The sequence below is a fragment of the Neopsephotus bourkii genome, unplaced genomic scaffold (assembly GCF_033783945.1).
Source record: "Neopsephotus bourkii isolate Nb327-2 ecotype Australia unplaced genomic scaffold, CSIRO-AGI_Nbou_v1 NB_1638, whole genome shotgun sequence".
NCBI classification, from domain to species: domain Eukaryota; kingdom Metazoa; phylum Chordata; class Aves; order Psittaciformes; family Psittacidae; genus Neopsephotus; species Neopsephotus bourkii.
Window position 1 is genome coordinate 9,154,439 of NW_026902113.1, and position 12,008 is coordinate 9,166,446.

At 38.4% G+C, this 12,008-nt stretch overlaps 1 protein-coding gene across 6 annotated transcripts in view; it reads left to right on the forward strand.

Moving 5' to 3' along the window:
• Window positions 1–12,008, forward strand: part of CDK8 (cyclin dependent kinase 8) — a 73,355-nt gene that overhangs the window by 58,562 nt on the left and 2,785 nt on the right. For 3 of the 6 annotated variants that reach the window (XM_061374497.1, XM_061374502.1, XM_061374503.1), the window contains 6 exons: window positions 1,035–1,178; window positions 3,218–3,287; window positions 4,274–4,346; window positions 7,252–7,349; window positions 8,726–8,804; window positions 8,924–9,082. In XM_061374497.1, coding sequence (XP_061230481.1) covers window positions 1,035–1,178; window positions 3,218–3,287; window positions 4,274–4,346; window positions 7,252–7,349; window positions 8,726–8,804; window positions 8,924–9,082 — 623 coding nt within the window. The remainder of the gene's footprint in view (window positions 1–1,034; window positions 1,179–3,217; window positions 3,288–4,273; window positions 4,347–7,251; window positions 7,350–8,725; window positions 8,805–8,923; window positions 9,083–12,008) is intronic. The other 3 variants (XM_061374498.1, XM_061374500.1, XM_061374499.1) reach the window with 3 other exon arrangements.

Genomic DNA, 12,008 nt, shown 5'->3' on the forward strand with positions numbered 1-12,008 from the left:
GCCTTAATGTATTTTCATTTGCTTTTCTGTTAATACTGTATTTCTTCTGTAGATCAAATACATTTCTTTGTATGTTCCCTTAAACTGCTTTAATTGTTGTATTTGCATGGTCCTTCACTTTACTGGCATTTTCTTCTGCTTGCAGCATGTGAAACTGCATGGACAGGCATAGCCTTTAGTACATCATTTGTTTCAGCGTAGATAAAAACTGACTGTATGAAAACACTGAGTAATGGGGTTATGCTCTTTACATCATTTGCTTTTGTCCTTGTTCATGACCTTTTCTTGTTCATTCAAGGTTCAGTGTAGCATTACTTTATGTAAGTTAAAAATTGCATTTGTGTATACTAGGAAAAAATATCTACAAAACTGGGAGAAGTCAGGCTGTCTGGTTTTGCAGACTGGAACAGCAGTTAAACAGGTTTTGGGGTTTCTCATTTGTTTTAAACGAATGCTATGAAAAAAGGGGTGAGGTATATGGGCATGGCCTAGTTCTTCTTGTTACTCCCTTTCTGCAAGATTTTATACATAGCATTTGGCTTATTTTAGTATCACTGCTTTTCAACTTGGCTTTTTTAGGTCATTTAATACTTACTAAATCCAGTGTTGATAGAGAGGGTGTACTTCTTGGCTGGGACAATATGGCAGTGAATGGGCAAGATGTTGGTTGTTGTTTTTTCTTGTGTATAATGTGTGGACAGTTACCCAGAAAGCTTCCTTTTTTTTTTCTTTTTTTTTTTTTCCTAGTTCTTTGTCAGAATCTTTTTTTCCATCAATAAATAAGAGCTATGCTTTAAAAACCCATTAAAAAAACTTGTATGACACATTCAGCTCCTGCGTAGTTACTGGATTGTGTACTGCCTCTGTAGCTAAAAGGAAAAGTTGAGCAAGTCTTGCACTTCTGCAGTGGAAACTCAAAATTTTCAGCTCAGGGACCTTATCTCTGATAAGCTAAAAACTAACATTCTACCTCCCCAAGATGCTTTTGGAAAGATTAATTTGATTTATTTTTTGATTTCTGTTCTTTTTCCAAGATATTTGGGCCATAGGGTGTATATTTGCAGAGCTGCTAACATCAGAACCAATATTCCATTGTCGACAAGAAGATATCAAAACTAGTAATCCTTATCACCATGACCAGCTGGACAGAATATTCAATGTAATGGGATTTCCTGCAGGTACATACTGTATTTATTTATTTTCACTGCTGTTCAAAGAAAGATATCTGTATTGCTTTCTTTGCAAGTGAAGGTGGCAGCTGACAGAAGCAACAAAGCTGTTCAAACACGATCTTTATTTCATGAGTTGTAAATCTAGCATCTAATGGTCATATTAGCTATTTTTCCTATTATTGATAGCACTCTTTGTGTATACATGCACCAGTGTTTTACAATTTTAAAAGATCATGTTTAATTGTGGATGGTTAAAAATCAGAAGGAATATTTCTGTATTCCTTCAGTACTGATTCTAGATTTGGAAGTGACTGTCCATTGTATGAAACCAAGCAAAAATCTATGTATTTAGTGAATATTATGCAGATGTTTAACTCATGATAAGTTAAGCATAGCATCTGGAAGTAGGGGAGGGTATTAATTCATTTTTCTTGGTAGAAACCTTTCTCATATGGAGAACATTTCTTTATTCTGAACCAGAACAAAGAATTGGTTGCATGAACCAAAACAAATTACAATGTGGGTCTCACTTGTTGCATTTTCCCCTCAGTGTTGGTCATATCTTGTTTTTCTACAGGCTGTCTTGCATCTTTTCAGTTAATGCTTTGTCTTCTAGTGTTCATCTGATTGCAGGTGCTAGAATAACGGCAGCCTTATTTTTACTTTTTGGTCATTTTTCTCCTTACTGCTTGTGTTCTTTGCTGTTGTCCATTGTCTGTTAATAATAATTTTCTTTACTGTTCTGGTGGACTTTCTTCCTCCTACCATATGGATTTTGTGGTTCTAGAATATTGTTACTAAATTTGTTCTTATTTTTCCCTTTCACTTTTTTTTTGTCCTGTATGTACTTCATCGCTTCTATACTGCTGTATGAGACTCCTGGAAGTGTTGCCTTTGCGTATTGAGTATTTGTAGTTTCTTGGAATTCCCCCTTAATTTTGCTTCTGTAAACAATACTGTCCTTTTCTGCCTTTAGCCTAGAATTTTATCCTCTATGGGCTTTTCTTCATTTGGGTTTTACATTGGCTTTGTGTAGCTTACATAAGTAGGTGGCACTATCATTATTGTTTTCTGATTGGTTTAAGTAATCCTTTCTAATAGTCTGCATTTGATTTTTAAGGGTCTTTATTTCTTACCAATAAACATTACTTTTCATTTAATAGCAGCTAATTTTTTGTTTGGTTTGTTTTGTTAATTGATGATTGTCATATTTGAAAGTTTCACATGTCTTTTGGATGGGGAAAGAGAAGATGATTTTATTTAAACAGTAATTGTCTAATCTCTGATTTATTTACTTAATATTTTTAAGCTCCCAGTGTTCTACAGTTATGATAAGAGTTAGTAGAGCTTTGATTTGAATTAAACTGCTTGCCCACGGAGCATTTTCAGGAGTTTGCATAATACATTTGAGGCCAGGTACTGGTAGTGAGCTTTATGGTTTATATTTAAATCCATTGCAGGCTTTGTCTACACAGAGAAGTTGAGATTAAATATTATTTGAGTATGCAATTATTATTTTTTCCTAATTTTTTGTTGGCTAACAGCATTTCTTTCTGTTTGATACAGCAGACATTTACCCAGTACCTCTGGGCATTTTCTGATAACTAAAGACAGTGCTGTCAGAATGGAAAATCCCTTAGAAGGAGATAGTGCTTGTGAGAGTCTTAGGTGCTTCTGTTCTGAGATCCCAACCCTGTCTAAATAAATGAAGTAACAGTCCGGAAGGGTGCAAGCGCAATGCCTAATATGTTTTTCTTATGTGTTGTCTTTTGGGCATATGGTGATCTTCACTGTGGCTTGCAGCTGCTTTTCACAGTTCTTGAGTTAATCAACATGCAGCTGGAACTTCTTAGGTGTTGGTAAGATTTATTGTGAAGAGGTGATGAAGGGATAGGAGCCAAGGAGCACAAAGAGCTAAGTAACTTCAAGGTCAGAGAAGCAGACTTAAAACACCTAAAAAAAAAGGGCTACAGAGATACTTGGAAAGCCTTTGTTTTACTCAGGGTGAAAGAAAAAAATATTACTAATAAGTATTGACTTTGCAGATAAAGATTGGGAAGACATAAAAAAGATGCCCGAACATTCAACTTTAATGAAAGACTTCCGGAGAAACACGTAAGTCTGCTTTGAGTTGAGTTTTCTTAAGAAAGCATACTTTACTCCTCCCTCCTACACTGAATTTATTGTAGCTCAGGTGGTTTTCTGTGTAAATGTCAAACAAGGACTATGAAATGTTTATGGTTTAGATTGTGAAAAAGAGAGTTGTTTGATGATGGTGAACTTTGCCTGCTGAGGTGGTGTGAATCAGAAGAGTAAGCTAGAGACAGACTGTAAATGATGAGGTGGCAGGTGATGCCAGTAAGACCCCACACAGCTCTGAAGATTGCAGAGCACAGTTTGTGACAGCTGGTTCCAAATCCGTGGTACTGGAAATGATTCTTCTGTAATAGCTGCAGAAGAGATCCGGTAACCTTAGGCTGCTTCAAGCAAACAGTGGGTGTAATTGTCAGCTTACAAAGGCTAAAGAAAAGAATACTTTTCAGTCTTGCTGTCACATTGCCAGAGTCTAATACTTGCACTTAAGACCCTGCTCACCCTGTTGCCTTGTTTCCGTGCTGAGGGGTTTGGTGCTGTACTGTTACATACTTTTCTTGCATCTGCCATGCTGTTGCAACCATTTGGAAACCTTATTTCTGAGCTTCTCCTCAAAAAAGTGAATTTGTGGATGGTCTTGTAGCAACCTGTACTTTGCAGGAGAGTGTTAAAACGGGTTTAGTATCTGTCTCCCTGATTGGCCTTAGAAATACACAGAATGCAACTGTATAGTAATAAAACTGCTAAAAGGCAGTTTAAATCCAAGTGATAGTTTGCTGTATACTTGTGGGTTCAAAGTGTGCTTTTTGTGTGCGTGTGTGAGAGAGATGCGCTTCTGTAGTGTCTGATTTTTTAAGCAGTCTCCAGTGTTGGTAGTTGCATGTGTTTTCCTGCTTAGTGCATTAGCAGTTAAACGGTTCTTGTTACTATGTTTTGTGGCTATTAGGAAAGCTTTGCAGTATTGGTGATGTGTGTATTAGAAATACTATATTTTCTTCCTTTTCTAGGTATACCAACTGCAGCCTTATCAAATATATGGAAAAACATAAAGTTAAACCAGATAGCAAGGCATTCCACTTGGTAAGTTCCTCCAGTTCCCACCTGTTCTCTCTGAATGGACATTCTCCTTCCTTTAATGTTTCCAACTTTAATTAAATGCTTTCAAGATAAAATTGTAGGGTAAATACATTATTTGGGGGAGGGGGAGCCGACAGGACTGGGGGAAGAAAACGGGAAGCTTTTTGATCTTGGAGGTGAGAGAAATAAATTTGAGAAAAGGGAAGATGGTTACGAGGCCTGTGTGTCTGAGGACTGTGTGGCTTTTGCTCAAGTCATTGGAAGATGTACCTTCTCTGATCAGACTTAAGAGTTTTTAAGCAGCTGTCTTTTTTTTCCATTCAGTTCTTTTTCTTCCATATAAATTTTGTAATTTATCCTTCAGCCAGAGCTGCTCTGAGGAAGTACTCCTCTTGTGGCATACTGCGTGAGCATTTTTAAATGGGTGTTCCAAGCAGATCAGTTATACTGCAACAGCTAAAACAGAATCTATATTCAAGATTTGGATTAAAACCAAAAATACAACCAGCTGATGATTCAAGTAAACTTTGCAGGAAGTTATGTGGCAGTTGTACTGTTAGGCATCACTTTCTGTGAAGTGTCTCTGCCCTTTAAAGTCGGTGGAATACTAGGGATGCCTATGTAAGTGAAGAAACTAGTCCTTTCTGATGGAGATCTGGGATTTTTGATGGATTTTTGTACCCAAGCACAGTGGAAGCTGCTGAGCGGTCTGTGTATTTGTATGTAATGCCTGAAACGTTTATGTTGATATGTGAAGAACTGAAGTGCTCATAATCAATCCAGTTTTTACCACGTAGCTATTTATAACAGAGCTTCAGAAATGCATTTTTAGTATTTACCAAGGTGATCTTACGTTTTATTAAGACAATACATACTTTAAAAAATACATATTTGACATAGCAAATTGTTTACGTCTGTTATTGTAAAATGTGCCAGAACTAGTAATTACAGCACAAGTAAGCACAATGATTGTTGGCGTTGCCAAAAATTGAAATGTTTTGATTTCCCAACTTGAATTAGCCAGGCTTTTTTTTCCCCTCTTTACTTGCATGTGGTCCCTTTCCACATGCAGAACTGATGTGTTAGCATGAGACAACTTTGGCTCCTTTCTGCTTTTGCAGTTTACAGGGTTGTGCTTTGGGGTTTTTTTGTTTGTCTCCCACTTTCACTTTCCTGATTTTTATTTTTCTTTCCTACTGATTTCTTTCTGCCCTAGAAAATGGGTGTATGCAGCTGCTGCTTTTCGTTAACTGAGTGATGCTTCATGTTCCACTTGGTTACCTTGGTCCGTGTGAATGATAGTGATTGTCTCATACACTGCTGATACATAAAATTTACTGCATTTTTATTTTGTCATTGAAATTATTTTATTTTGTCATGTGAAATTTTAATTGGACAGTTTTTAAATAGAAAATATGTGTAGTGCTAAGTGGAAGACTCACTTCCGTGCTGGCACCTGAACAAGGGGCAAAATAAGAGTATTGATCTCCGGCATGATAATGGTTGCACAGTCATTAAACTTTTCCTGTGGTTTCTGTTTTCTGTTGCTGATTATGACCAAGTTTGCTCACATTTTGTGAGCATGTGATGGACAGCTTTATACAACACAATTGCCATAAATGATGCCAGAATTTTGCAGTATTTTTTGATTGTGATGTTTTTCAGCATGTTGGCAATTGTTTCTCATTTTTTGCCTTCCTGGCTCCTGGGATTGCTTTTTGAGCTTTTTGAGCTGTTTGAAAGAACAGGAATTATTCTGTTCATACTGATATTCTACAAAGACTACACGCAGACTTGGAGGGCTGAAATAACTTATTGTGAGTCCTTGCTGATGATGTGAAAAACAAAACTGGATTGATGGTCCTAATACATATTTATTATGTTCTTAACTATGCCATTAAACTGACAGCTGAGGAAAGGAAATGTACTTTCCTAACTTTAGCTCTCTGCAGTGTGGAGGTCTGCATTGTGGTTGTGTACACTCACTTAGTAGCTAGTGAAAGGAGATGACCCGTTCAGACACAGGTCATGACAGTGGATCTCTATAAAAAGGAGAATTTAATCCCATGAAAATACAAATAGCAAATGTAAAATGTGTATTATTTGCATATGTAGCTTCTGCGTATCTTGTTAGATCCATGATTTAGTAAAAAGCTATAGGTGGAACGTATAGCATTTCTTTAAAGATCACTGTCTCTTACATCCTACTGTATGTAGTCTTGTCTTGGACACTGTATCCTATAGTGAAACATGAAGGCTTGCTATTTTCCTGTTTCTGTGTGGCAGGAAAGGCTGAGAGAGCTGGCATTGTTCAGCCTGGAGAAGAGAAGACCCTGGGGAGACCTTGTTGTGGCCTTTCAATATATAAAGGGGGCTTATGAGAAAGACTGGGGGAGACTTTTTTATCTGGGCCTGTTGCAGTAGGATGTGAGGGGTGATGGTTTTAAACTAGAAGAGGGGAGATTCAGGCTGGATGTGAGGAACAAATTTTTACAATGAGGGTTGTAAAATACCTGCACAGGTTGCACAGAGAGGTGGTGGATGCACCATCCCTGGAGATACTGAAGGCCAGGGTGGATATGGTTCTGGGCAGCCTGATCTAGTTGGAGATGTAGCTACTTATTGTAACCCAAACTGTTCTACGATAAATTCTGCTGTTGAGTCATGGAAACTCTTGAAATGTTTTTATTAGAACATTTGTGGCTGAACTGAGTGTCCTGGGCTTTGCAGGTGTTCTTCAGTGGGAAATGAAGTTACTATTTTAACAAAAGAGAAGAATGTGGTTATGCCATTTATGGTTGTGGTTTTGGGTTCAGATGCGTTTGTATCAGCTTGTCTTTCAGGAATAGTAGTGAAGTTTGTTAATTGTTTTGGTAATGCAGAGCTGCTTATTTTTTTATTTTTGCAGCTTCAGAAATTGCTCACTATGGATCCAATAAAGAGAATTACCTCAGAACAGGCTATGCAGGATCCCTATTTCTTGGAAGATCCTCTTCCCACTTCCGAGTAAGTGGTCGGTTTATTAACCTATCAGTGCATCTAGAGATGCTTTAGAAATGTGTGCTTTCTCTCTGCTATGTTTGTGAATAGTGAGCCAAATACTTACTGTCTAACAACCAAGGAAAGCTGCAACCACAAAAATGCCATTTGTGGTTTTTAAAATTAAGTAGCATTCTTACTAATCTCTTGCTTTATGGAACTTTGATCCTATTAGTTGCAGTACTAATCTTGTTACTCACTGACAGGTTGATTATGCATGCTACAGATCTTTGTAGACAACTGCTAAGTGCCCATAGGTCCACTTCTCTGCTGCAGAATGCCAGATGACATCTAATTAGTTTACATTTTTCTGTCTTAGCCTTTGTTGTAAATTCAGTGGGTGGGGAAGTCAATTCTGTGTCTCTCTCCTGTCATCCTAAACAACTTAAATCCATTTTCTGTAGACGTTCATCTTTGTTTGTGTAGGGACATTTACACAAGGAAGAGAATTCAGGGACAGTGAATGATTTCATTAAAAATTAAGTCTCCTCCCAAAAGACTAGGCAGAGAGCATGCTTGTATGCCCTTTTAAGAAAGATGTTAGTGCTATTAGTGCATCCTGTGTATGATTCTCTACAGTTATCTAGGGAAGAATTTATGACATACGATATGTATATTTATAAGCAATTAATTAAAAATGAAATTATTTCATTAAAACCTACTAGATTATTTATAACAGCTCCTGACCTGTCTCTGTGATTTAACGTAGTCATGTGAATGCAGAAACTGCATTTAGGACAGTCTTTGGGTTTTTCTTGACTTTAGGTTGGCATTTTAATGTGAATATACAATAAGAAATGCTAACAGGTGTACAGAGACTTGATTATAAATACATCCTACTGATTAAGGGTGGGTAAATATTAGCTTGTACTCGCAGTAGCAAATTCATGTGGACCATGAGATAACAAATTGCCAGATTAAATTTCTCGTTATTTTTTAAACTTTGGTCAAGGTGATTTTATTATGTGTCAGTGGAGTTTCCAGGAGTATTTTTAGGTAGTCCTGAGACTGTACATTACACAAAAGCTGGATTAAGATAGCTCTTTGTGACCTTACAGATATCAAATGGGCCATGTACCTTTCCACCATCAGTTTGGTGACCAGTTACAGAAACCCTGAAAACTACTAGGAGTTTAAATGAGTGTATAAGAGGCAATTGAAGATTAAATGTCAATAGGTTTACTATGTTTAGAATATGATGAAAGTAAGACAGGAAAAACTTCTCCATTAGTTATGGACTGTGGCTCAGGCAGCTTCAAAGTAGCATGGGTGTGAAGTATGAATCTTACAGGTTTAACCCTTCTGTTCTAATACAGTGATAAATAGACTTTTTTGGGGGGCAGTGTTTTTGCAGGTTGTCAAATCCCTTACCCAAAACGAGAATTTTTAACAGAAGAAGAGCCAGATGATAAAGGAGATAAAGTAAGTACTGGAAGAACAGCATCATCATGCTTCACTGGCTTTCACACTGTTTCCTGTGTTCATGTTATTTCACGTGCTGCTTTTGAGTTGAAATTTTTCTTTGTGTTTAAACAATTGAGAAGAACCAGCAGCAGCAGCAGGGCAATAACCATACTAATGGAACTGGTCATCCAGGGAACCAAGACAACAGTCACACACAGGGACCCCCACTGAAGAAAGTGAGAGTTGTTCCTCCTACCACTACCTCAGGTGGACTTATTATGACCTCAGACTATCAGGTATTTATTCTATTCATATATTGGGTGTTTGGTTATCAAGTTTACAGCAGTGTTTCTTTAAGCTAAAAAAGGAACTTTTAAAGTGTCACTGTATTAACAAGTATTTTTTGTTATTTTCAGATTCATTTAGTTGGTGGTTTGCCTGTAAATTGGTATGCTGATGCTCTTTGGGTTAGCAATAAGGAAATCAGGATCAGATATTATTACAGTTACTGATTTATTACATTCATATTAGGGAATGCTGATTGTGGACCAGGAGCCTGTTGTGCTATGCTCTGTACCATTCTTTTTTTGAATAAGCCTGTAATGGCAGGAGGCAAAGGATATTACAGTAGACAGGCTGTGAAACAAGAATTCAAGCAAGCATTTTAGTGGGGCAGATGGATGGGAAAGCAGTATTTTGGATGATGATGCTGTCATAATCTGTTTTGAAGGCAAAGGAGGATTCCAGGTTGAGGAAGACCAGTATTATATACCTGAACAGACAGGTGAGGTTGTGGCAATCAATGAGTGAGGAAGATAAGCAGTGTAGGAAAAAACCTTGAGGAAAAGTCGAAAGCTATGTTCCAGTCTTCCTGCATTTGGGCTTGTGGTCATATATTAGGAAATCAGAAGAGTCTGGAGCAGAAGAATGTCCAAGAGTCACCCCAGGGAATGATACCTGAATTTGTGAGTTTGGATGATGTTAGTCCTGCAGACTGGGGAGAAGTGAATTAAGGACACAACCGTTAGTTAATGCAAGCTAAGAAACTGCAAAAGAGGGACAAGGATTGATACGCATAGGAGCAGTTGTAGAGGGGGTAGATTTTGGAAGCCTGGGGAATAGAAGATTTCAAGAGGAGACATGCTGGTGGAAATGTTAGCCCGCAGGAACTATTACATACTGGTTCACATGGAATAATACATCGTACAGAGGGCCAGTTGGAACAGTGTCTTTGATGAAATCAAAAGATGGGGAAGTCAGAAATTACTGGCAGTGTTTTCAGTTAAAGATTAGTATCTAAAACTGGGACCCTAACATTGGGAAGCCACTTAGCTATGCTTATATTCTGTAGCAAACCTGAAAGAATGGTGGCAGCAAAACTTCTGCTGTCAATTTGCTGTTCACAGTTTTGACACTGTTCATGGGGAGACACCAGTGGATTTTGAAGTCTTGCTTTTCAGCTCGTCCCTGAGAGTACCAGATATTCTCAAAAGCTGTGGGGGGGGGCATTACCCTCATCTAAACCTGTATACTTTCAGCATTGAGCAAAACTTGAAAGCACTGAAAATGTAATATAAGGTCATTTTCAGGAGCTTTTTTGTGAGGCTCTTCATCTAGTTCACAAGTGCCTTTGCTCAGTTTCTCCTAGGACATTGGTAGCACATCAGTTTTTAAGTCATTTTCCTTGAATGATGTAAATTTTTAGAGGTGTTTGAAATATTTGAAGCAGTGGCCAGCCTTGACTGCAGCGCTGCAGTGTGGGGTGCCTCTAAATATAAACATCTTTAGTTGTATTATGCATCACAGAGCACTCTTAAGGGAGCTTTGCCCCTTTCAGTTTAGCAAGCTGCAGTCGATTGCTGTTCTGGCCTTCTAGCTGGCTCGCTCTAACACTTTAGTTCTCTGTGTGTGTTTCTAAGCAGGCAAATGCAGCTGTAACTGAATCTTCCCCTTGTGTTGAGTCACGTACCTAAGCAGATTGGTGCAGAGGTTGCAGGTACTGTCAGGGAGCCCTGTTTGCATGCTGTGTTTACACGCCCTTCACCTCGTTTTGCTGCTGCAGCTTGGCATTTTGAACAAACTTCAGTTTCTGCTTCTGTGAGCAAGAGCTGAGGTTTGCTAGTTGAGAGGTCAGAAGACTCAAATTGCTTCTGCAAGAGCTGATGTTGGTTTGTTTTCAGCTCATGCTCATCAGAACTTTCGAACTCTCAGGTATCCATCCCAGGACTATAGCTGGGGGCAGCCCTTGTAACAGCCATCATTGCCAAATGTTTTTGCCTAGAGACAGTGACAACTGCTACTTTGCTATCTGAGGGGCTCTTATTGGTAACATGACTGCTCCCAACTAATCTTTTTGCAGTCTCTCTAGGAGGCAAAACACCTGGTTTTCAGAAAGAACTAAACAAATCTCTTCCCCAGTCTCGCAAGAATGCAGGCGGTAGATTTGTTCTCGTATTTGGAAAACATGGTAATCAAAGGGAGGAGACCATGAACTTGCTGGCACTAGAATAAAAGCAGTTTTAGAGTTGCCTATTGGTGGTTTCAGGTCTTCCTGAACAAAATTCCTGGCATTTTTTGCTTCTGAGCCTGCAATTTGAGGAGATGGCAAACAAACACTACAATGCAGCCCTCTGTTTTAATCAAACACCTGCTCCTTTGTTCTTCATTTAATTTGCTCAAATTGCCCATATAAAGCTTGTGAAGAAGGATTGCCATCTCCTGGGCAAGGCATACTAAGACAGTTTCTCCATCCACTCAGAAGCTGAATTACCCCCTGCAAAGCAAGTTGACCTTGTATCTTTTTCTGCCATGCATAAAAATAATAGACACATGGCACGGAGACTTCCTTGCCTTGCTGTTTAAATATGCAGTGTGACACTTCCAAAGGCAAGGGGATTAAACAGGCTAGAACAAGTCCACTGCTCCAGGCTTTTCTTTGTGATAACCCTCTGGGTGCTTAATGGTATTTAGGAAGGATTGGATATTTATATATCTTCTTAAACAAAAGCCATTTGTTGCACTGGGTGTCATGAAAGAATCTGGTGATTTTTAACTGCTTCTGTCTTAAGATCTATTTTAGAAGTCAGGATGCAGACAGTGTTCACAACTGACATGAATAGTCAGGTTTTAAATCACTGAATTTGTGATGGTTTCTTACATGCAGGAGCCCCACTTGGGCAAAAAGAATAGAGATCTTTTGCTCTCTGAAGTGCCTCCTGTATT